Genomic DNA, 25075 nt, shown 5'->3' with positions numbered 1-25075 from the left:
TTTCTTGAACATTACAATTAGTTCAATCCTTTCCAATAACTTCCAGAGTCAAACCAATAAGACCCATTTGGGATGTTAGTTGAACAGCAGATTTGCATCATGGATGTACAGCCAAAATATTTGTAGACCAAAATATCGCAGTACTTCAGAGACCTTGAACCAATGCTACAAAAAATTATAGGGACAGTGTGCAACTAATGTGGCTTTTTATTAGCAAAGATCAAGTACTGATTTTATAAATACATATTCTAGTAAAGTCTAATAACATCACATCAAAAATGAAAGCTTTCTTATGACTTAGAATTAGTAGTTTATAGATACATAGGTGCCAGTGCACCCACTGGGAGACAACATGTTGCGTTGCCATTTCAAATTTCAGTAGCTGAAAGGGGACAAACTTCTCAGCCATTTGCGTGATGTGTTGTCGGTGGAGGAGGAGTATAAACAAGCAAAGACGACCATAGAAAATTTTATTTGATGTTTTCTGTTTAAATGGAGGAACATCCATATGCTTTTTCCAGTGAGAGGAAAGAGAAAGTAAACAAGAAAAGAAAAAAGAGTAAAGAGTAAGTAAGTAAAAGTGTAAAGAGTAAGTAAAGAGTAAGTAAGTAAAGAGTAAGTAAATTAGTAACCGGGAGAAAATGAGTCTATATCGGCACAGCTATTATTACCAGTTGGAGTGGAGATGATTCTGAGGGAGTGGGGTACAAAATGGATGTGGAAGTTGCAGGTTTTCTGTTGGACAAGTAAATTAATTCAGCATAACAATGGTGTCACATTAGAAACAGAGCAGTGTGATCCAGCAACCAGTCTTTCCTTGTTTGTTCATCTCCCTCTCAGGGAGTCTGTGTGTACGCAGAGGGGTGGAGTGATATCAGCTGGTTCACAGCTGTAGTGTGGCAGAGCGAGCGGGTCTCTTTACTGTTGTTTAAAGGTGCTTATTTCAGAGCCAAAATAAGCAGCTGCATGTTCAGAAACAAGCCCAAACATATTTACATACAACATTTGTACCTATTAGCAATAGCTAAGACATGGAGGACATTGTCACATTCATGATGCTCCGTGGCTTCCCATGTCGTTATTACAAGCATATTGGCAAGTCCGTTCGTAATTAATTTAGTGTACCACTAGATGATGTACCAGTGTGAAAATCTTCCACTCTGGGGCTTGAAGTTCTGAAGACATGTTTATAAATTAATACAAAATCCATTGTTCATATCTGGATAACTCCATCTATGAATGGATAATGTGACATCCAGTTTAAACTTTTCCAAAGGCTGGAAATAAATGCTACAGGTTCGACTCTGTATCTGTTTAAGGCAAATAGTTTTTGTTGCCCCCTGCTTTACCTTGTGGGACAAATGGATTATTATTATTATTTTTCTTTATATGTGACGTAAAATTACTTTATCAAACCTAAAGACCATGCCTTTCCTTTTGTTGAGATTATTGCCCTCTGTCAGCGGTATTCCAGATCCTTTTACACTGGAGGGGCAGTCTTCTTTTATTAATGATTTCTTTAGTAAAAAAATTAGACATGGTTAAATGACTCCACTTGTGTGCTTAAAAAAGATTGCAGACAAGCAGGTAGGAGGTGGAAAAAGAACAGACTTCATGTTTCTCATTTTGAGGAACTGCTTGGCGAATTATCAGAACAGTAAAGTGTGCAAAAAATTATTATATGACAAGCTTGATATCGACAAATTTCACTTTATGATCTATCTGATGTGATATGTAAGTTAAGATCCTCTAATAGTCCACTTGGTTGTTTTCACTTTTCTTAAAAGGTACTTATGGTTTGATTGGGGCTTATTTATTATGAATTGCAAATTCCTCATTGTCCACAGGCTGTGTCCTAGGCTTTTTTAAACACGCTGCTGTCCAGACATTGAACTTAAAAAGGCAAACCTTGATCCTGAAGTCTTGGCTAGTTATAGGGCAATTTCTAAATTTTTTGTCTAAAATATTGGAAAATTTAGTCTTTGAGCAAATTCAAATTAATTTGGAAATTTGATATTTTAGAAAATTTTCAACCTTGTTTTAAGGTAAGGAATGCTTTACTGAATCCCCTATTTTAATCTGATAATTTCCATGTTTTGATTATAAGGCTGTTTACTGGCCTCATCAATGCACTCTCCTCATAGAAGAATCCACTTTTCACGTAGTCAGGCGTTGTCAGAGGAGATCATGTAGAATTAGAGCACAGTCAAAGAGGAAAGTTCAGAACGTGATAGTGCAGATGGGGTAAAGAAGAACAGCATAGGTGGGTGGTGGAAAATACTTAGGTCTTCAAGGGTTTCTTACTAATATGATAATTAAAATATAGAATATAGAAGTTAAATTACACCTTGTCTCTTGTGCAGATGTTTTTCTGGCTATCCACTTCACAGACTACAGATTTTAAGAAGCACCGATAGTCAAAGTTGTTCTGGATGCCCGATTGGTAGCAGTCCCTCAAGAAAAGATAAGAAAAAAAAATGAAAAAGTCATGTAATGTCATACAAAAAATAATTTATGTTACATAATGATTTAGCATTTAACTAACCAATCCATATCGTGGCTCACCTGGCAAAAATAGTCCCACTTATCCACATCGACACCGTCTCTTTTGTTGGCAACAATCTCATAGAGGAAAGAGTTGTCTTTAGGACAGCCTTGTATGGACACTGTGGAGATAGAGAGACGAATTATGTTTGTCGAACATTTAACTATTCTTTAGTAGGTGGAGACATATTTTTTTATGACTAGAGTCCACCCTTCCTAAACAAACACACTTCATAATTCACACAAGTCCAAACATTAAATGTATAGTAAACACAGTCTGAAACTTTCCACTGCAGAGCTGGTAGTGGTGTTTGGTATTACAACCAATATATCTATTTATAGCCTACATAATATTTATGTTTTGGTCGAATTGTGTGGTAACCTCTGTGCCTTTGACAGAGTAACTGCTTAGATTTTCATTTACTGGAACTGTCCTGCTGAGACGTCTGATACGATCACACGACTGTCACATGATTTAAGATGGTGCTGTGCAAAGTTCAGCTGGCTGATGAAAAACCAGGTTCTTTGAATGTCACCTTAGTGATTTGCAATAGCCAGAATTGCTGAAAGTTTTAGTATGTTAAACTAACAAAGTTTTAAGACTACTATGAATTAAATGTTATAGCTATGTGAATTATATAAAATATCCTACTTTAATACCCCCCCCCCACACACACACACACACCTATGGCTGATGTTTAATTTTATAAATTGGTTAAACATGTTAAAAAAAACTTTATTCACTTAATTTGGTTTGTTTTTTTTAACTCTTGCATTGGGCTTCAGTGTTTGTCCACTAATAAGTTATCTACCTTCAAAGGCTTCAAACACAGTATGTAACCAAGTTACTGCAGATGTATTATTCCAAACTAATGGAATCCATATATATATATACATGTATATATATATTTATATGTGTGTGTGTTACAAAGGAGCTGGTCGTAAAGACTTAAAAATAATAATTTTTAACTTTCCTAATAAAAATAACAACGGGTTGGTTTTCAGATTTTCACAAAACAGAGAAAATGTTACTTCTGTATTTTTGCAGCAAGAAGGTCCTGGTTCAAACCCCAGCTTTTACCAGGGGTCTTTCTGCATGGAGTTTGTATGTTCTCCCTGTTCATGTGTGAGTTATTACCAGGTACTCTGTACTTCCTCCCACAGTCCTAAACCATGACTGATGGGTTAATTGGTACTCTAAATCTTCCTTAGATATGAGTGTGTGTGTGCATGGATGTTTGTCCTGCTTCTTTCCGTGTCTCCTTGTGACAGACCGGTGTTCTGGGTGTGCTTTGCATTTCGTCCATTGACAGATCGTCTTTAAGTTTCAATGCTTTATAGGTTGTTCTATTTTTAGTAAAAGTACTTTTTATTAAAATGTTGCATGGTTCATTGTTTAGTGAGCATACAAAATCTAAAAAAAAATCCCAGATTAATTTTTGTTTTTCTATTTGGAAAAAGTAAGTTAAGATTATGTCCCAAAAATACTTTTCAACTTGATAATGATATTTATGCCTGATTATGAGAACGTTAAATATAATTGTATTTAGACTATGAAGAAACCCTTAGTGGTGCAATAAAAGAGCCAGAAATAAGATCCTGGATCATCAATGCATGTTAATTTACTTAAGACAACATTTACCTTCTCTCCTTGACCTGAACTACTCTCCAGCGGTCCTGCGATCTGCTCTTTGATAAACTCCAGATCCTCTGACAGCACCAGGCCGTGTTCCTCCATGACTGGCCTCAGGTTGTTGTCATCCACAAGGTAGTCAAACATTTTTAGAGAGGCAACCTCATGCTGCAAAATGCAAAAACTTTCCTATAGGAACAGGTAGAAAAGTATAAGTAGGAAAACTTTTGGTGGGGCAGAAAAAGCCAATCTTACATTAGTCCCAACAGGATGTTGTAAAATCTTGTATTAATTACGTTTGTCAGGCTGCACGTCTGTGGTCATAACTACATAATGACACCGTGTTCAGTAGGTTTTATTGGTCTTCTTTATTAGCCTGTGTGCTAACTGTGTTATCACATCAAGTGACATTAACAGCTCTGTGAAGAATAAAACCTCCTGTAAACAGAAAACCTCAGATCTAGAAATTCCCAAATAGTTAGGGACCAATAGGCAAAACTTTCTAACATACTTAGAGTTTCTACATCTGTTGGAAGTACTTAGGTGGTGCTAAACTGACCTCCACAGTGTGGTCAAAGGTTCCCTCCACAAGCTACTTCTCAAAAACAGCCAACCAGATATCATATGGAAAGAAGCTTCATTGTTGGATGTCTTAAAAGCACAGATTTAAAGGAAGTTAGGATCTTAAAGTTCAAAAAGTCCTAATCAGAGCAAGTGGCCAAACAAACAGATTTCTTTGTCCCAGTTTCACCTGTTGAGGGAAAAACTCTTCCGATTTGCTGAACTAGTATACAAACAGCAATATTGAGTTGAAATTGTTGAGTTTCTATTCTTTATATTGAGTTTAAAGGTTATTTCAAAGGCAATTTGAAATATTTTAAGTGGTTTTATAATGGTTTTATAAGAGATTGTAAACAACCTCTGTTCTTTCCCAAGAATTGGGAAATTCAGAATCAGAGATACTTTAATAATCCAAGAGGGAAATTACTAGAAAAGATCAGCATTTCACCCGAATTGTAAAAGGGTACAAAATAACTTGGTTTATTATGAATTTGTTTATGGTTGATCTTGGATTTTCTGTGCTTCATAGATTTGCTGTGCATGTTGAATCTGGATGCAGTGCGTGACTGCGCATGCTTGCAGCTTCGAGGGAACCTTGCTCATAGATAGTTTTAGCCACCAAAAGGATTATTTTAACTTCCTGAACAGACTTATCTTTATCTGCTTCAAGTGTTCAACATGGATTTATGCTGTAAACATTTTTGTTTGTATTATGTCCCTTTATTTTACCTTTCATAATGAATCAATTTAAATGGTTCTTGCCATGTTTTGACAGCAAACCTGTGTAATTCCAGCTCTCTTAGTTGAGAACCTTGTGACGTTAACCAAACATTTATCTTCAATGTTAAGAGGACAACTCAGGAGTCCTGTAAACTTCACTTAAACATTGTGAATGTCCCTTGATTTCACTGAAAATCTCCCCGACAGGACTGGATTGTGTACCAATGATTTAAAAAAAGTTTAACTGTTGTAAATATCTGCAGTAATTACAAGTACTTAGCAAAGTAAGTATTGTAGGCTAAGAGGTTTACCACTTTTTTGCCTCAAATGTTGATTCACTTACCAATAAGTACACAAACCAAACCAAAGAAAAAAAAACCTGTAAGGCTACTTTAAGAGGCTCAGTGCCATTACAGAGAAATAATAATCCATTTCCCTGATGCTGTAGATACAAATTCCTATTTTGGAGCAGCATTTACATAAAACATATACACAAAAGCAAAAAATCCTGATTATTTATTACATTAAGAAGTTTATTTAAAGTGCTCTGTTAACATTTCTCAAACAGAAAAACAGGATTATAAAGATGGGTTACAGAGTAACATGTAAGGACTCTGCATTATAGACACAGTACTTATAGTTAAAAAACTGAGATTACATCATAGAATAAAGTGCAGGTCTGTGAAAAAAAGGATATTATGGTATGCGTCTTTGTAGGAGTGTTTTGTTTTTCTTTTCGGCTAGTAAATTGATTTTCTCTAAAATGCATGGGCTTTCCTCTGTTCTGGTATTTGTGTATGTATGCAAATTTAGATGTTTACTTATTAGTCATGGACACTTTTTAAGCTTATTTCTGTAAGTTTGTCTTATTGTGTGACTGCTCTGTTGTCTGTAACCCCCAATTGGTCGAGGCAGATGACTGTTCATACTGAGCCCGGTTCTGCTGAAGGTTTTCCTTCCCGTTAAAGGGGAGTTTTTCTTTCCACTGTCTCTTCATGCTAGCTCAGTATGAGGGATTGCTGCAAAGCCATGGACAATGCAGACGACTATCCACTGTAGCTCTATGCTTCTTCAGGAGGAGTGAATGCTGTTTGTCAAGACTTGATGCAATCTGCTGGGTTTCCTTAGATCGGACATTCATTTTGACCAATCTGTATAATCTGACCCAGTCTGTATAATCTGATTGAAATTGACTTTGGAAAGTGCCTTGAGATGACAGGTTTCATGAATTGGCGCTATATAAATAAAATAAAATTGAATTGAATTGAATTACAAAGTATGTCATGTTGCATTATGTTGCACGGAATACCAAACATCCCTTCTCACAGTTTGAGATCCTCCAGTTAAAGCCTTTTAATGTTTGCCCATACTCAAAAAATCTTCAATCATCCAAATAAAGACATCTGTGCTATTATTTGGACTATTACCTGTGCCAAACCAAAGCCAAAGGCATTACAGTCAATTCTGAAACAACAGAAGAGGCATACATTATATACAGTATCGGGAAGTCACACAGACTGCAACCAATAAGGTCAACCTGAGGAAAAAGGTTGTTATGTTGCTTATTTCTGCACGAAATGTATGTTTGCCACTGAAAAACAGCATCAATCTATTGTTCACCCTTGAGTGGAAGGTTGTGAAATAATGTCCTGATGAACTGTCTCACCTAAAGATCATCATGTGAAAATCAGCATCATTCATTTGAAAGTTGGGTTTGTTCATGGGCAACCATGCAGGTTAAATCCCTTCGCCCTCTGTTTGGACCATGCTACCAACACACCAAGGAGGCCAAAGCTTGAGATAGATGGGGGTATTTGTTCTTAAACCCTTTTAAATTCAATGTGGCTGATTGACTGGCTACACAGATGGCTCTGGCTGACTTCTCTTCCATTTGTGGGGAGAGAGGTGGGTTTAGACTGACGCTGCCCTGGCTCAAATCACAAGGAGATATCTGGTGGAGGGGTGTGCTTTAGGTTTGGCTGCAGACAAGAAGTTAAGAAGTAGTTCAGGGATGGCCTCGTGTGAGGTAGATATAATTATATTTTGTTTGTAAACAATATTTGTAATTTTAGTTGATCAAACATGTACAATTGAGAACTGCCTTAAATATATGTGAAATGTAGTTCCTATTCCAATAAAATTGTTTGACAAGGCACACAACCCAAATTATGTTCTTCAAAATTCACCATCTGTAAGGATTTTACAGATTATTTTTTTTAATGATTGTGTCCTTTATGCAACAAAAGCCATGATATTAAATATGAGCTAATATTCAAACTGGTACGCATAGTTATAGTCTGATAGCTCTTTACTGTAAAAATAAATGCACTATATGACTTGTCACAAATGGTGAAGAAAAATGTAGCTGAAAAACTATTTTATGTCATTTAAATTAAAATGTAAGCATTGTGCCCTCCTGTGTTGAAAGAAAGAAATCACAGGGTTGCTTCCCAAATTTTATTTAAACAGAACCTTCTTGAATCTTTGTAAAGATTTACATTTTCAGCACATTGAAAAACAATTTAAACATGCAAGAGATTAATCAAGACCACTTTATACTTTGATGAAGACTTTTTTTTAAAAATGGTACCCCGAAATACATTTGCAGAATTAAGCAGATTTGAGACCTCTTCCAACTAAACCCAAAAGAAAAATCAATTGCATGGATGGTGAGCTTTCTCTGAAAAATTTCTTAACAACTAAAACACTTAAGCTCTTTCTATATTCAAGGATTAAACATTGAAAGCTGTAAACAACAAAAAAACAAAAACAGCTTAAGAAATATTACTAGTTCCTTCAATTGCAAAACTTGGCTTTAAAATAAGACCTGATTAAATTGATCAAATACATGGTTTTATATGTTATATAAAGCTTGTATTTCAATAAAAAATCTTTATGGCAGGAGTCAGTGTATCAAAATATAAAACCTTATTTAAATTTTATTCCATTCTGTTTTTAAATATATAATTAACTGCACTGATCAACACCCGTCCTCAACTCAAAAACATTACATCACATCAGAGCTCAATAAAACCTCTATTTCCCTTCGATAAAAAAAAAAAACACTTTTTTTTTTGTTTGGTCATACATACCAAGTTTATTTCATTAAACCTCTTAATCATTTCACCCACTGGACTTTGGAGAAGACTTCATCGTAGTCTTCTTACTGCAATTCTAGATCACAAAAGACAGATGCTTGTTAAAACAATTTAAAACACACACGATAAAAACAACAACAAATGCATCATTGCAAACATTTACCCTGCACTAAATGTTAATTCTGACTCATTGTTTTGTTTGGACACTGGAAACAATTATTTCAAAACCAAACACACTTTATTACTACCTCATCTTTCTGTGTGCATAAGAAACAATACAGTAACTCTTTATAGTAATTTCTTGATGATTAAATTTAAGATCTTATTTTATTTTTGCCATTAATGCCTCTTGTTACCTTAACTTGTTTTTTTAAAGATGCGTTTCAGGTCCTATCTGGTCCTGAAACCGATTATAAACATGATATCTATGGGAAATTACAGTTACATTAAAATACATCTTGCGCTGGATGATAATTCAGTAACAATATATATCGACTGATAGACGTGTGGTTCAATAGAAGAAAAGTGGTCAGTAAAAAGTTCAATAGAAGAACAGTTTTCTTTTTGCATTCCAGCTTATCATGAAGGTTAATACTACAGTCATTACATCCTCCCAACCAATCACAAACACAGACCCAGGAACGCTCCTTCACCAAGCTTCAGAGAGTTCAGAGAGCACGTGTTCTTTTTTAAAGGACTTACCAAAACTGTAAGTCTTTAAAAAAGAACATGTAAGAAATTGGTTGACTAAAGGGTTGTGTTTGAATTTAGTGTTCTTTGTCTGAAAATAGGTCATTAAGCAATAGCATAAAATGGCAAGGGCTGCACTTAAAATATATATTTGATAATTATCAATATCTGTCACTATGATTTCTTATTATTAATATGCTTGTTTTCTACATCATACAGTTCTAAACAAATCCAACCAATTTTTTTTTTATTGGCTGCAATCCCCCTTCCCCCTTATCGGCATGTAACAGCTTTTACTTACTGACACAATGTCACCCTTTGTTGAAGTCTCATGCAGCTGTCATAGTTCAAAGTAGTATGCATTAGCTAATAAATATCTTAAAGACATTATATAATATCCATGTTTTTTTTTTAATTGAGCTACAGCTGAAGCTGTCTTTACAGTGTTGTGTATATAAATTAAACTTTAAATTTTAAAATTAAGATAGACAAAATTCTGGGGTCTGCAAATTTATCTAACAACTCCAATCACACAATAAACACAAGTAAAATATAAGTAGGAATTTGATCATGGCTGCCTTAAAATAGCAAATGTTCACCATCTGTTGCTGTCAAATGCAGCCTAAAGAAATAACTGGCTGATGAGTTTGGTTTAAAATTCATTACCTTTCATTCCTCCATTGTCTATAAAGCTCCGTTGCAGCATCCAGAGTCTGATTTTCTGTCCCCTTGTAGTAGATTACGACCGTTTGCTCAGCAAATGTTTCGGGAAGAAGGCGAGAGACCTAAAACCAATGAAAACAAGCAGTTCTAATAAAAAAAATCTAAACATTTCAATTAAAATTATGAAGTAATACAAACAACAAAAACAGATTCAGTATCTAAAAATTAAAAAAGATTTGAATTTTGCAATGTTGTTTCATTCTTACTTCCTCTCTGTTCAATTGGATGGCTTCACTTGGATTTTCCTTTCTGTAGAAACGCACATTCTGTATTGGGTCCTCTTCCCCATTCCCATAGTTTAGTTTAATTACCTATAATAAAAATCTAATTTAGATCAACGAATGTAATGGAATACACAAAAAGCAAGACAGTACCTCAGACTGAATTACAAATAGGGAAGCAAATTGTGTTTTCTTAAACAAATTATCTTCTTCCCATTTTTAAAATGTCTTGCATAGAGATATTAACCTGACTCTTGGCAGATGGATTTCGTTCTGCAGAGCTCCACACATGCATCTGAGATTGCTCCACTGGAGATGTATTTCAGAAAGAGGGGCCTTATCAAAAATCCATGCATATGACTGGATAAACCACTTGTCTGTCATCTTTACTGATGTGCTACAACTTCTTGCCAAACCCGGTTGGGAGAAGGGCAAAACATTGTTTCCACTAACAAAAGCCTTCAAAGCTGTTCTTTGTTGTTCTTTTAATCAATTAATATTTGGTAGATTGGACAACACAGATGAAATAATAATAATAATAATAATACTTTGGACTTGTAATGCACTTTATATTTAAAAAAAATCCCAAAGTGCTACATAGTAAAACGGGTAAGTGCTAAAAAAAAAAAAATGAAGCAAAAGAAAGAGTTTAATTAAAAGCTCTCCTAAACAGGTGGGTTTTAAGGCCACGTTTAAAAGCATCCACAGTCTGCGGGGTCCTCAGGTGGCCAGGGAGAGCGTTCCACAGCCTGGGAGCAGCCGAACAGAAGGCCGGATCTCCCATTGTATGGAGCCTCGTCTTTGGTAGTTTCAACAGATATGTTGTGGTAGATCGGAGGTTGCGTGTTGAGGTCTGTGGGGTGAGAAGTTCCTTAAGATATGATGGGGCATCACCATGGATGCACTGGTGGGTAAGGAGGGAGACCTTGTACTCAATTCTGAGTGTGACAGGAAGCCAGTGAAGTGATTTGAGGATGGGAGTGATATGGTAATGTTTGCGCACCCTCATCAGGATCCGAGCAGCGCTGTTTTGTATATATTGCAGCTTCTGAAGGCTTTTCCCAGGGATCCCGATGAGGAGCGCATTGCAGCAGTCCAGCCTGGAGGAGACAAAAGCGTGGACAAGCTTTTCTGCATTTGCCGGAGTGAGTGTGGGACGAAGTTTAGCGATATTTCTGAGGTGTAAGAAGGAGGTCTTGCAGAGGTGTTTGATGTGAGACTCAAAGGTCAAATGCGAGTCCATTTTAACACCCAGGTTAGTGGCAGATGTTGAAAGGGGAAGAGTTTGTCCAGAGATGGTGATGTCAGATGACCTAACCTGGTGTGGAGTGCCGACTAAGATGGCTTCAGTCTTGGAGCTGTTTAGCTGAAGGAAGTTTTGCTTCATCCACGCCTTTACCTCCTCCAGGCAGGTGGTCAGAGTTGATGATGGCAGAGGAGCAGAGGATGTTGGGGTTGTCCTGAGGTAGAGCTGAGTGTCATCAGCATAGCAATGGCATGAAACCCCATGCTGCGATAGCTGCATCAATGTTACCACTTGCTTCCTCGCTATGAGCTGTCATTGTTGTCTGAAACAAACAATCGCTTCTCTGATTTGTCACATCTATGAAAGTCCCGCCAAGTGATCCTGATTGGCTCGTCCATTTTATGAGGTTTTGAAATACCTCCCCATGGCAGCGATTCCTGATGGATGTGTGGAGCCGTGTGAAGCTCTGTGGAACTACATCCATCAAGCGAGAGAGTCAAGTTATAGAGATATAAGTTAGTGGCCAAAAGCTTACATCAACCAAAAAGTCCTCTGGATTCCATCCCTGTGGGATTCGAGCCAACCATTGACGGCTGACTTCCTCCTATTGAGAAAGAAGTGGAAGATTCAACATGTGGTCTGATATCAGGGAGCAGATTTCTCCATCTTGACACCAGCAACATTGAGGCACAATCATCTTAAATGTACCCAAAAATATATCTGTTACAAAATTCTTGTTTGATCAAACAAACTTTAATATTGCCAATATTTTAATATAGTTAATTTTATAATGATTTTTAGCAACAAATCAGCTTCACAACTGTTTAATCTGTCTCAGGTACTGATACTGAGGCAATAGAAAATTCTGGCAATGCAACTGTTAATTTTCCTACATTCATAGTTTCAAATTTTTTTAAACTAATCTGCCGTCAAAATTAAACAGAGAGCCCAGCAGTGTTGGCTTGTCATTAGGAGACCCTCGGGCGCCGCCACCATCAAAGTGGGAGGTGAAAAAAATGTAGACACAGTGAACATAAATGATGTAATAAAAAGTAATTATCACTTTTGTTCTCTCATAAAATATGTCTGACATTTGATTTTTGGCATTCCTATTCCATTCTGGGTTTATTTGACATCTTTTTTGCAAGTCATATTTTAACACTGTCAGATACATGCTTGTATATGTGTGGTGAAGTTTTCGTTCTTCCTGGTGGTCTCTAAATGGTCTCTAATCATATTTTTCTTTTGTAATTTCTTTTTTTTAATTCCCGGTCGCAACTGGATCCCAAAAAGAGAAAGTCTACTTTTATATTGTAGTGACCCAAAGGGTGCTCCTGACAGAAATTGTAGTGTTCTGAGGGTTGGGTTATCGTGAGACCTTTTCTGTTTAGTGGGGCAAAGTTAGATAGATGCAGTTCTGCACCATGATTCTGTTCTGTTTAGTGAGAACCTGCACTTTTTCACAGCATAAAATCTTGCTTCTAGCAGCTATTTCTTGAGCAACAGCTGAAATACAAACACGCCAAGCACGTATCTTCAGTTGGTCTTAACCACATGGCTCACCACAGTATTTAAACTTGACTGTAATTGTAAGGGAACTCATTACAACTCCAAAGTTCTAGACACACAATGGTAAGTTCCTTGAAAAAAAATAAAGATTTAAGAAATGTAAAACTTTACCAATTAATTTAACACTGAAAGTGTGCATGTGGAACCAGCAAGCGGAAACTAAGAAAGAATGTGCCCGTAGACTGGTGTTGCATGAAGGGGTCAGTATGATTGGCAGGTGCGACAACCAATAGATAAGGGGATATCCCCTGAACTTGAGGGGCAGAGGAGGGGGCGGGGGGTTTGGGCAGGTCCCTGCCGTGACAGGGACTGATCAGAGTTTTTACAGACCTGCAGCTCCCAGAGAGAACAACAACACGCCCAAGCACATATCTTCTGCTGGTTTCATCCTTATGGCTCTGTCATGGTTTAGGTTTTTATTTGTTTGTTTATTTTGGACTTTTCTTGGATGAGCCTTTACTTCTCAGCCACTTTCCAATCAGCTCAGTCTCCTTCCAGCCAATACCTTGCTGTTAATCAGACCCACCTGCTGCACTAATTTGTAAACTCTGGTCACCTGTTCTCCAGCCTACATTTACCCAGTTTGATGTGCCCTTGCTCTACCAGTTCATGTGTGCTCAGCCAGCTGGACTCTTCTGTTAAGGTCTCCTGTGTCTGCGTGCTGCAGTTCTGCCTGTTTTCCCGTGAGTTCCAGCCGCTTGCTCTGCCCGTTCTGCTCTGTCACTACCTGCATTCTCTGGTCTCCTGCTCATCGTTGCCTGCCTGCGCTTTCTGCCAAGATTCATCTGCCAGTCTGGTTCTGTTTGTCTGCCTCACCTGTCACTACTCATCTTCATAATAAACCTTTTAAACGTAACTCTGTGTTCAGCTGAATATCAGCTTCACCAGCATTAAAGTGCTTCTTGATTCTGAGATCGACCAACTCGGAAATACATGTTTTAGTGAACATATTTTCAAAAAAATGTAGCATTAAGATCGTGATTGCGCCGTTAAAAGTTTTTTAAGGACTTAAAATTGTCCCTCGGCGACCGCTAGGCTGAAAATCCACACTTTGGGTCGATGATGTCGTTTGTGGGCGTTGCCCAATGAAGTACACCACAAGAAGTTCAGATGGCAATTCACAAAGTGATGATTTTAGCACGAAAGACAGCGCAAGCGTCTGTTACGACTCGGGTAAGTCTGAGAAAAACATTTTAGGAGAATAAACGGAATGGTTTGCTAATGTATAATTGGAATCGGTGCTCATAATCGCGGTCACGGCTGACCGTTCGGATGTAAACACGGAAACAACTCGTTGAAACTCGATTGTCTGGCATCGTTTATGACGGCTGAAATCCGCCAAAACAGCACATTAAAAAAAAGATGTACATTTAGCACAAACCATAGCATTAATTTCAGCAGTATGTGTTCCCGGAATTTTACTAAATAATCTAGACGTGAGCGCTCTGAGAGCGGACGCGCATTTATCTGTTGCGCCGTGGCACTCTTAAGGCCCGTTTACACTACACCTAAAAACCGAGCCATGCCGAGACCGGTCCTAGCTTGGTCCAGTTAACTGAGATAAATGCTGCCGTTTACACACACAGGAGTTATCTCGGTTATGGTTCCTTGGTTGCTCCTCGCCTCCTAGTGGCGATCTGCGTTACTACCGCTCTCTGGGATTGAAAGCGGGACCGAGCAAATCAAAATGGCGGCACCCGTCACATTCAGGATGTTATCGTTAGACAGATTCGGCTTTTGGGACGTGGATAAGACAAATTAACGTCTAATAAGGATTTACAGACGCGGGAAACAACAACAGACGCTGAGGTTCATAAGCAGAATCATCTCTGGAAACCGTGTGGCACGGTAAGGAAGCTAGTATTATTATGAATGTCTGAAATTTGTCTGAATGGAGTGTGAATCGGGACGTGCAGCCAGACACGCCGGGAAACCCGCAGACAGTCAGCTGACTGTAAGGGCATGACGCGGTCTGCTCATGCACTCCTCGTTCTCAGGGAACCGGGATAAAAAAAACCAGTCCGAGACCTACTGATGAACTGGTCTGCAGTTAGCGCGGTCCGGTTATCGTTAGCGAGGTCTGGTTCAGTCTGCTGACCATTTACACACAAGAGTTATCTCGGTTACCGAGCTCGGACTGGTCTCGGCTCGGTTAAAAAAGTGTAGTGTAAACGGGCCTATATTCTCCCATGCCGCTCACAACCTCTCAGCACAGCAGCGCCGTGCAGAGAGGTAGTGTAGAGAGCATGTCGCTTCTCAGCAGGCTGCTGTGATGACGGCGAGATTTCTCCGCTTCACTGCGCGATGAGTGAGGAGAGAATATGGACATTTCAGCTGCATGAAGACAGCGTTTATTTATTTTTATTTTACAATTTTGTAAACAACAGCTGCCGATTAAACTGATTGTTACAATCTTGACATGATTATATGAGTTGTTTTACCGAGAAACCGATCAGAAGCACCGTGAAACTCCGCCTCTCTGGCTGCTGCTCCCGACACAGAGGGGAGCAGATTTTCACAGGGGAACTGAATTTCGCACAACACCGGGACTTTTTGGGTTCGGAAATGTGTGTAAAGAGACATTATACTTGTTGGTATTTGACCAACCATAAGCCACACACGTTTTAGCCATGTTTAATCCGTCTATTTGTCTTTGAGAAAGCGAGTTTGCAACCAGGAAGTATCTTGTTACCATGTTATGTTATGTTATGTTAAAATGCATCTTTACATGAATTTATTTTTTTCTAGTTGTAGAATTTAGAATTTGTAGACAAAACAAATGCTTACCTCTCTTGCCCCCACAATTTCCCCTAGACACTTGTAGAGGTTGCGGCTATGTATTCTGTCCAGTAGTTCCTTTGCCCCCGTAAGGGCTGCATTAGCATTTTGAGGGTTCCGTATCAGTTCAACTACATCATCTACAGGGAAACCAGAAAACCAGGAAGAGAACAAAGTGAAATCAAGAACAGAAAATCCTTAAAGTATTTAGTCACTTAAGCACAAAGGCAAACTCATTCACACAGAGTAGTTTATTCATACTGTCCTAAATTGCCTGTGAAAAAAGTAATTTATATATATATATATATATATATATATATATATATATTAGGGCTGGGCAAGTTAACGCGTTAATTTCGCGTTAACTCATTAGACTATTAACGGCGATATTTTCTTTAACGCGCATTAACGCATGTTGGTCACATGCTTTTATTTTGTGAAGGTCTGTTGCTGCGGTGTAGGGGTTTGAATCAGAACAGTAGGTGGCGATAATGCGCCAATAACCTCGCTGTCAGCCAAACCTCGGATTCAAAGAGGAAGAAAGGTGCTGGCCGGAAAAAAACAAAGCTGACATGCGGAAGGCGGTGTTTCCCGCAGGTACCGCGAGCGAGCTTAGGCGGGGCGAGGCGGTGAGTTGGCGGCCGGAACAAGTTTTGTGCGGAGCGGGGGGGGGGGGGGGCTGCTTAGACGCCGTCGGTGAAGTCGCTTCTCGTTTCAAAGTATCCATGTATTTTTGCCTGTTTTCCCCCTGCCATTCACTATATGCGCGCGAGAAAGCAACAACAAAAAACCGCGTGTCAACGTCAAATAAACGCAAGCAACGCAAGCATATCGAGTTAGCAAGCATTTCAGTTTAAAGTTCTTCCAGCATGGAATATGACAGAAACAAGTTAGTTGGAACCACTGCCAAGTTAAACTTTGGTATTGAACATAAAATGGTAATGCTGCTCCCTGCTGTTACCTCAGAAATTGCCTGTTTTTGGTAGATTTTTTTCCCCATAAAGAGAATTCCCTGTCAGTGGCAATAAGCTTTAATTTATTATTATTGCTATTTTTTGTTTTACATGTTTAAGTTGAGCTTTACACTAAATATGTGTTACTGATAAGTGCTACAAATGTTACAACACTTTTGTTCATATGGCAGCAGAACATTAAAATAAAAGTGCTCTTTACACTACTTTTGAATTCATTCTTGGAGTTTGTAAATACAATGCGATTAATCGCGATTAATCGCGATTAATCGCGATTAATCAGTGCGATTAATCGCGATTAAATATTTTAATCGTTGCCCAGCCCTAATATATATATATATATATATATATAAATATAAAAGATGGATGTATAGCTGGATAGATGGAAAGTATAATTAATTCACTAGGAAGTGTAGTAGAGCAAAATAAAAGCATTTGTCTTGACATACATATTGCTGTGTTATTGACTATTTAATTCAAAGGGTGGTGTTAAAAATAATGGCAGTGCTGTTGTTCAAAGTGTGAGAAAATAGTTTGTGTGGATTTTTGTTATTTATTTTTAAAAGCTGACACAATGTCAAACCTTTGAAAGAGAGCAGAAAACGACTCCTAGACTCTTTTTAGCTCCCCAGCTAAAATTATTGACAATGCTTTGAAATGGAACCCAGAACCACCAAGTAAACAGGAAGCTACAATTAAGATACACCAATTAATGGCCAAATGGGCATTGCAAAGCTCTGGAGCAATCAAGGATCATTTAGAGTTACTTGTGAACATGGTGACTGTTAGAAAATGCCAAGCTATCTGCAAGAAGTCCCTCTAAAGTCCCACTCTTGAAAAAACTGATCAAATCACAATTTTAAGTATTATAAAAGATTTAGGATGTACAAAATTTGACTACAAAAATTAAGATGTAAAAAAATATTGAAATCATAATACAATGAAATTGTTAAAAGGATTTTGAGAACCACAAAGGTTTACAAAATTCTAGAGGAAACCCTGACAAGTATTTGTACATTAAACAGTAGTTTTACTGCAAACTATGTTACCCTCTCTGGATTTGACTTAGTACACTTTTATTCAAAGTAACACATTTACACGTGCTTTATGTCAAATTATATTAACGAAAACATTTTTTCTAAAGTCATTTAAATGTCCTGATTATTACCAACCTGTCAGCTTGGTGTAAGCCTCCATGTCATCTCTAGCTGTGTTCAGATTGAAGATTTGCACTTCACCATCATCGTTGACAGAGCCTCTGATCTGAATGTGTTCATTTGCAATCCTAAAGGCATGTATGATCCTAGAAAAACAAAGACCAGTTTAATAATTTTTTTGATCATCCAACCACAATATCTCATATACTATATAAAGCATAAACTGCGGCTGCTGCAGTGTGATGAGTGACTTACATCAGCCCTATGGCTTTTGCCACTTTGTGCTTGTAGGCTCTTTTGTGCAGAGAGAACCTCGTGTAGAACATGTCGTACAGATTGAACACTTCCTGTAAAAGTGAAAGTAACATTAAATCTGGGAAGCAATTTCAAAAGTGCACAAAGTTGTCTAAACTCACAAAAAGGGAAAAGGAAGTAACCAAATCAAACCTTGTCTCTGAAACAGATCTCATTCCTATTGTCCCACGCACACACCCTGGCAGACAATATCAAACGCTGATAGTCAAAGCTGTTCTTCATACCCAAATAATGGCAGTCTCTGAGGTATGACAGAGGAAATAAGTAAAAGGACTAATTAAAATATGAAATTAAACAAATTAAAATTAATATGAAATTTATCAAAACTAAGCTCCACCTGGCAAAATAATCCCACTTATCCACATCGATTCCGTTCCTTTTGTTGGCCACGATTTCATAGAGGAAGGACCTGTCCTCGGGGCGACCATTTAAAAGCCACTGTGGAGGTGGTAAAATTGTTAAAATTAGTTTAACAAGACAAAGTCTTTGCTCAACATTTTTACCATACTAAAACTGCAAACCATTATGCGTTATTAATAACACAAATTTTATATTATACGTTTCTAGTATCAGGTTTCTAGTAACAAATCAGGTGTTTTCACTGCAGAAATTCACAAAAGGTTTAGTTCTGTTTTTCTAAAAGCTATGTTCTAAAATTTTATGGAATTTTACTGTGGAAGAAACTCTTCTTAGACTGAGTTTAATTATCATTACTTTCCTTTTCAATATAAATACCTCATGATTAAAACTTCCCACCACAATATCTTGCTGCCGTCTAATAAAACTGCATTACTGTATATTGGTGATAGAGTTGCTGTGAATACCACAGAAAGGTTAGTAGATTGTGTTACTTTGTTACATTTATGATCCTATCAAACCCAATTCTATAGATAGATTTTAGCAGAATAGATTGGTACCTCGTCTCTGTTATTGTAATGTACTGGATTGATCAGCTCCCTTATAAAGTCCAGGTCCAGGGCCAGATTTAGGCCTGCGTTCGTCATGTTGTCCATCAAGTTATTTTCTTCCACCAGGTGGTCAAACATGTCTACAGATGCCATCTCATGCTACAAGATGCACAAAATAACTTGTTATAAGAACAAGGACAAACATGCATTAAAAATGAAAGTAAAGTTATTAATGAATTCATATTCAATCAGAATAAGCAGGACATCCTAGTAAATTCTAATCGTGTTTGGAAAACAGCAGATTTGTGCTTATATCTTGTAACCACCTTGTTTGCTAATTATTGGTTTTCTTTAGCTTTCATTCAGTAAATTCTCATTATACCTTATCATCAGATCAATTTTCTTAAAGCACTAACTTAAATGTGTGGTGAGATCAGTTTGCTTGATGGTGTGTTCTATTAGATGATCTGAATTACGTAGAAAGATAAGCTGTTACCTGATCTGACCAAAGTAAAGAAACAAAGCTCACTGCCCATATGAAGGCCCCTTGATACCCACTCTTGATATTTACTTGTGGTAAAAGGTTTCAGTGAAAAGTGTATACAGTATGTGTATCAGTATATTGGTGTGTGTGTGTGTGTGTGTGTGTGTGTGCACCCGTCTGTATATTGTGTGTGTGTATTCAGCTTTAGTTGTGTTGTAATGTGCTATATAAATAACCTTGATTTTACTATACTTGTAGACCTAGGCTGGTATGTTGTAAACCATAGCTACCTTTTTGCACCTTCTATGAGTACATATAGTTTTTTATGACTTATAAACAGTTTTAAGCTTCTATTAAGTAAAGGATGTAAAAAAATATATATCATTCTGTGAATACCCATCTGCAGACAAGAGTGCATGTTGCTGAGAAAAATCAAAAACAATTCTTACTGTCCATTCATTACGTTCAAACATCTCCTCGTACAGATGAGAAAATGGTCCGTGTCCTGATAAGGTAGAACAGTCACAATTGATTTATATTTTGCTCCAAGATAATAATAATAAACATTTTAAATGATTCCAGTCTGGGGCCTCGTACACAAAGAGGTGCACAGCTTTCGTACTAATGGTTAGGAGTAGGGAGAAATCCTAAACCTTGCAGAGCACAAAATAAATTAATTTGTATGAAACCTAGATGCGTTACCACAGATGTTGTCCTGATAAATCTTGAACTAACGTGCCAGTTCACATGAATCCTGGGCTGCCCTGTTCCCAACCATAAATAAATACAAATGAGTAAAAATATCTGGAAGGAACCCACCTTGTGTACAAATAACCATGGCAACAATGCTGGCAGACTGTCTGCATACCTCTATTTAGTTATGTCTCGTGGAGCCTAATCTTAATTTCCTCCCAACACAACTATTATAATGAGAATAAATATAATTATTATAGTAGTATAGTCCTATCCTCACGGTTTTCCTCAGTAATACTGGGACCTGTTATAAAAATAATTGCGCTGGCCAACCTAAACCTGCTAGTAAGATACTCATCATTATGTGCTGGCAGATCAGTAGGATCTCTGAAAACACACTCCTCCGTATTCTTCATGATTAATGTCTTCCAGCAAGAAAAAAACCCTCCTCTGTGCGTAGGATTTTTCAACAAGCCTGGGGTTTTGCTCAAGGGTAAAACATTCTGCCACAAGGGAGAGTAAGGAATAGTAAAGAGATGTCTAGTTTACAACCCTATTGATTTTACACACTTAATTTATCAGAAAAATATTTTTGGGCGACAAAGTACACCTCCAAACTTAATCTGTGCAGTCAGTTTATCAGGATTATGAACAATTTTAATTCTGCTTAGACTTATCGGGACAGCAGAGACCCACTGATGGGCTAGTCTCGCCGGGGAAACTGCAGGGGGAAACCTCTGCTGCTGCTGCATTTAGTCGACCAGACAGTCTGATTTCCCGCCGAATGGATCTGTTCAGTGCGGGTGAAAAGCTAAGAGCTAAGTTTGTCACCTCCTGTAATCGACTCCAACTACAGTGAGTAACGGTATACATTGTGATAATAAGCACCAACAAAACACAATTTTTTAGAATCAAAACATCCCATCATCTGGGTGTGAGTGAAGCTCCCCAGTGGTCCGCCACATTATTACGATTGTGCGGAAAATCTGCACATACCAGATATCAAATGTGAAAATCTTGGCAGGACGTGTGTGTGTGTGTGTGTGTGTGTGTGTGTGTGTGTGTGTGTGTGTGTGTGTGTGTGTGTGTGCGTGTGCATGTGTGTGGAGCAGGCTGCTTTCCTCTTTCAGTGGCAGAGCAAGCAGAGGAGACCTGCCTGTATTTCCTATAACCTATAAAAAGAATTTTGCTGAGACCAAAAGTCTGCGATACTTTACTAAAAAAAAATCATCCTTCTTGTTATCGACATGGCTGAGGAAAAATTATACTCATAAAACTCTAAAGTTTGTCAAATGATGTTAACATTCAGAGCTGTCTTGTCTCCCCTACGTTTCTGCCCCCCCCCCCCCCCCCCACACACACACACACACACACACTCCACTGCACTACCCACTCAGCACAGGCAAAAATTTATTTATTTACTTATTTATACCGACAAGAGTAGAAAAGCACGGAGCCAGGCACTGCGAAATAGAGTAGGGCCGGGCTACGGAGATGTAACGCCATCAGTTGCGTGTGTCACTACTTGATCTGTATTGATCTTGATGTGTATTAAAATTAATTACATTTTTTGCTTTGATCAATACGCATGCCCAGAGCAGTCAAAGTGTCCATTGAAATGCGATTTAACAATTTGTTCTGTATTTTAGTTATTCCCTTTAAACCATGTAATATTCACACAATTAAAATAAAACACAAGAAGAAACATCTCACCATAAATAAAATAAAAGAAGAAAAAATAATAACTTCCCGTAAGTTATTCTGTTTGTGAATGCGAAAAGGAGCTGACGGATCAAGATCGGGTAGTAGCACGTTATCCCTCCTGTTTCTCCAGAGACCGGATGAGTTGCAGCATGAATGGCAGGACATGGATGCAACTTCTCTACCTTTGTCTGTTAGATCGGTATCTTCTTGCCACCACCTGCTGGGCTAGAGTTGTACTGCAGTTTTCCTCACAACACATGCTTTAATGGCCCCTAGCAAATGAAACATGATAGACCTAAAAGCCCCAGACTTTGGTTCCATGTGGCTTGTTATTGTAGATTGAAAAACGTTTGCATGGCTGCCACATATTTTAAAATTTTTGTACATGCAATGTTGGAAGTTGCTCAGCAAGTTTTTTGTGCATACCCAGGCAACAGGCTATTAGTTGTCAGTGGAGGTTTTTGATATTGACCGTATCAGCATCTGCCAAGGGTGGTATCAGAAAAGGAGGCGCATTAACGCTAGATAATAAGATATAATTCCCTTTTCATCTGTGCCTTGGACCGATTTTATTCTTCTTTTAGGTACATGTATTTATGTAAGCTACCTTTGCTTGCTGCTGAGAATAGGGAGGACAGGTTGAGTACTACAGGACAGCAAGGCATTTTATCACTCTCAAAATCTCAAATCTTTGCTGCCATTTCAATTGGTTTCAGCACAGATACAGTAGCCTGCCCAGATCACCATTCTTGCCAGAACCACCATCATCAGCTACATCATTTATATTCCCATATATGGGAAAAAGGTTTCCGTAAAAGTAAACAGTTTCAAATCTGTTGTTAGTTGGATTTCTCTAAAACGGAAATTGAATAAATTATTACTTTAGAGACATATTTGTGGCAAAGAAATTTGACAGAAAAAATAAAAGAATTTGGGTAAATATCAGCTTTTTAGTGTTTATTTTACTGTGTTTCATTTCACAATTTAGAGGTTACTTCTAAAACTAACATTTTGAATATACAAATATAAAAGAAGAGCAGCTTCTGCATCATGTAATGAAAAATCTTTCTCTTCTGGCTTTGAAAAAAAGCGGCTTTATTTCTTCATTATAGAAGTAAAAATCTGTGTTAACAACATCTGCTTGACCTCTGAGACGTATTGTTCAGCATTTTGTGTAGGCATAACTCACCCAGGTCATGGCAGAGTCCAGCAATCTGCACACATAGTTTTTCAGCAGGAGTGATGTTGAGTCCTGGCTGGTTGTTCAGAGCCTGAACAAGTTCTCCAGCCAAATAAGCAACCCTTTATAATCCCAAAATCAAGATAACTTCATATTGTTACACAATGATAATAAATTACTGTTTGGTGGAACTAATGTTACAACATTTGAGGTATAAATCATAATGTATAAATATATATTTTACCCAATGCTGTGTTCAAAGCGGCTGTGGGTTGCTCCAGGGTAAACATAAGAAGTCCCTCCAAGCTGCTTGATGTTTCGAAGGCGCTGAAACTGAGGTGTGCCGATGATCTTGACGAGCAATGGATGCAGCTTCACAAGGCCATGGATGGGATCATTAAACACCTGAATAAAACGAGAAAAGGTGGAAATCAACAAGGACAACAGTGAAGATCCCATTTGATAACTTTAATGGTTAAAAAATGTTTTTTACTGTTTCCATGCATTATCAAGCCTTTAAAGAGAAAACGTAATAATCTTTTAAAAGCAGAATGTTGGTACACTCACAAAACAAGAGTTTAAAACAAATAAAATAGGAATGTGTGAAAGCAATGTTAATAGGGTTTTTAATATAAACTTATTTTAAAAACTGCAGAATCTAAATAGAGATTGCTTTTTGTTCTTGAATTAAAATCCTCGTTTGTGTTTTCTATTTACATGCTACTAAAGACAGTCATATTTTATCTGTATGAGTTTAAAACTTTGCTTTTAGGTAAGTCACCTTATAGTCACCGATAGCTGCCATTTCTCAAATTCTTCTTGATGCTCTCCAGGTTCTGCAGGTTCCACCAACACACCTATAAATGGTAGAATCAGAAGATTTCAGTCAAAATACTGCTCAAAAGTGTAGAATCAAAATAAATGTACCCCTCTTTGTGAGGCTTATTAACATTTATTTAAGAAGTACAAAGAAAGGAAAGTATCTGATTCCTTCCTCCTCATATTACTCCTCATATTATTTAGGAAAAAACAACAAACATACACTATGCTATTCTTTAGGAACTTTGCAAGTGAATTCAAGGACCAGCTAAGGAGCTTCTGCTTCACAAAGTAGTTCCCTACCTACTGGATCTGTCACTGTGAGAATTTATACTAGAAACCCAACCCTTTCTGGGCAGATCACATAAGTAAAAGAAACGCCTTCCAACCAATCATTGTCGTTAGGCTCTTTGAGTTGTTATATAATATTTAAATAATGAGAAATTTTAAATGTTTACACTTTGTATATTCAACAACGTATAGCAGACTTGCTCACACAAAATACATGATCCAAATTTCATGAGCAGAGAACATTATTTAGTTTACAAATGCTATTTATTGGTCCTTATTTGTCCTCCAAATGTGGAAATGTTATAATTAAAAGCATTTGGGATATACAATCCCTGAAACCCTAAACTAAGCAGCTGCTCATTTCCTCTGCACCAGCAGAGGGCCTCAAAGAGCACTATCCGTCCATCCATTTTCTATTACGTCTATCCCTTGTGAGGTCGCTACCCACTGCACCACTGTGGAGCCTCAAAGAACACTACACTGTTAAAAAATGTGTTATTTCTTAATGTATTTTCTGTGTTATCATCGAGCAAACACATTTTGAGTTGTTTTATTGAAACAACTGGACACACACATCTTTAAGACAATCACATCACTTCTTGGACATCTTTGGCTTGGAAATGTTTCACCAAAATAATCTTGCCATTACTTGACATCCATGCAAAGGTAAAATAATGTTTCCTCTGATAAACTGTGAATAAAGCAGAATGAGTAAATTGATTTGTTTTGATTAGATATTAAGTCAGTGTCAGCATAGACATCGCTCAGTA

At 37.6% G+C, this 25075-nt stretch overlaps 2 protein-coding genes and 1 long non-coding RNA gene across 4 annotated transcripts in view; all 3 read right to left on the bottom strand.

The window, feature by feature from the left end:
* Positions 1-2550, bottom strand: part of LOC110368435 (deoxynucleoside triphosphate triphosphohydrolase SAMHD1-like) — a 122534-nt gene extending 119984 nt beyond the window's left edge. For both annotated transcript variants that reach the window (XM_036138655.1, XM_036138649.1), the window contains exon 1: positions 2348-2550. The gene's annotated coding sequence lies outside the window, so the exon portion shown is untranslated. The remainder of the gene's footprint in view (positions 1-2347) is intronic.
* A 7368-nt stretch (positions 2551-9918) lies between these two features.
* Positions 9919-12026, bottom strand: LOC118563587. Its single transcript, XR_004931284.1, has 3 exons — positions 11972-12026; positions 10176-10280; positions 9919-10031 (listed from the first exon to the last, which is right to left on the bottom strand). It is a non-coding gene; the product is annotated as an uncharacterized LOC118563587 (long non-coding RNA).
* A 3185-nt stretch (positions 12027-15211) lies between these two features.
* Positions 15212-24000, bottom strand: LOC105923220 (deoxynucleoside triphosphate triphosphohydrolase SAMHD1). The gene is made up of 12 exons (XM_036139544.1): positions 23977-24000; positions 23440-23600; positions 23205-23317; positions 20068-20123; positions 19181-19293; positions 18564-18710; positions 18359-18467; positions 18167-18258; positions 17927-18057; positions 15793-15923; positions 15447-15531; positions 15212-15339 (listed from the first exon to the last, which is right to left on the bottom strand). The coding sequence occupies exons 1-12, from the start codon at positions 23998-24000 to the stop codon at positions 15212-15214; spliced, it is 1290 nt and encodes a 429-aa protein (XP_035995437.1).
* Between the last annotated feature and the right edge of the window lie 1075 nt (positions 24001-25075).

This window comes from Fundulus heteroclitus, chromosome 1 (genome assembly GCF_011125445.2).
Source record: "Fundulus heteroclitus isolate FHET01 chromosome 1, MU-UCD_Fhet_4.1, whole genome shotgun sequence".
Taxonomy (NCBI): Eukaryota; Metazoa; Chordata; class Actinopteri; order Cyprinodontiformes; family Fundulidae; genus Fundulus; species Fundulus heteroclitus.
This window is presented reverse-complemented; position numbering and strand designations above follow the sequence as displayed.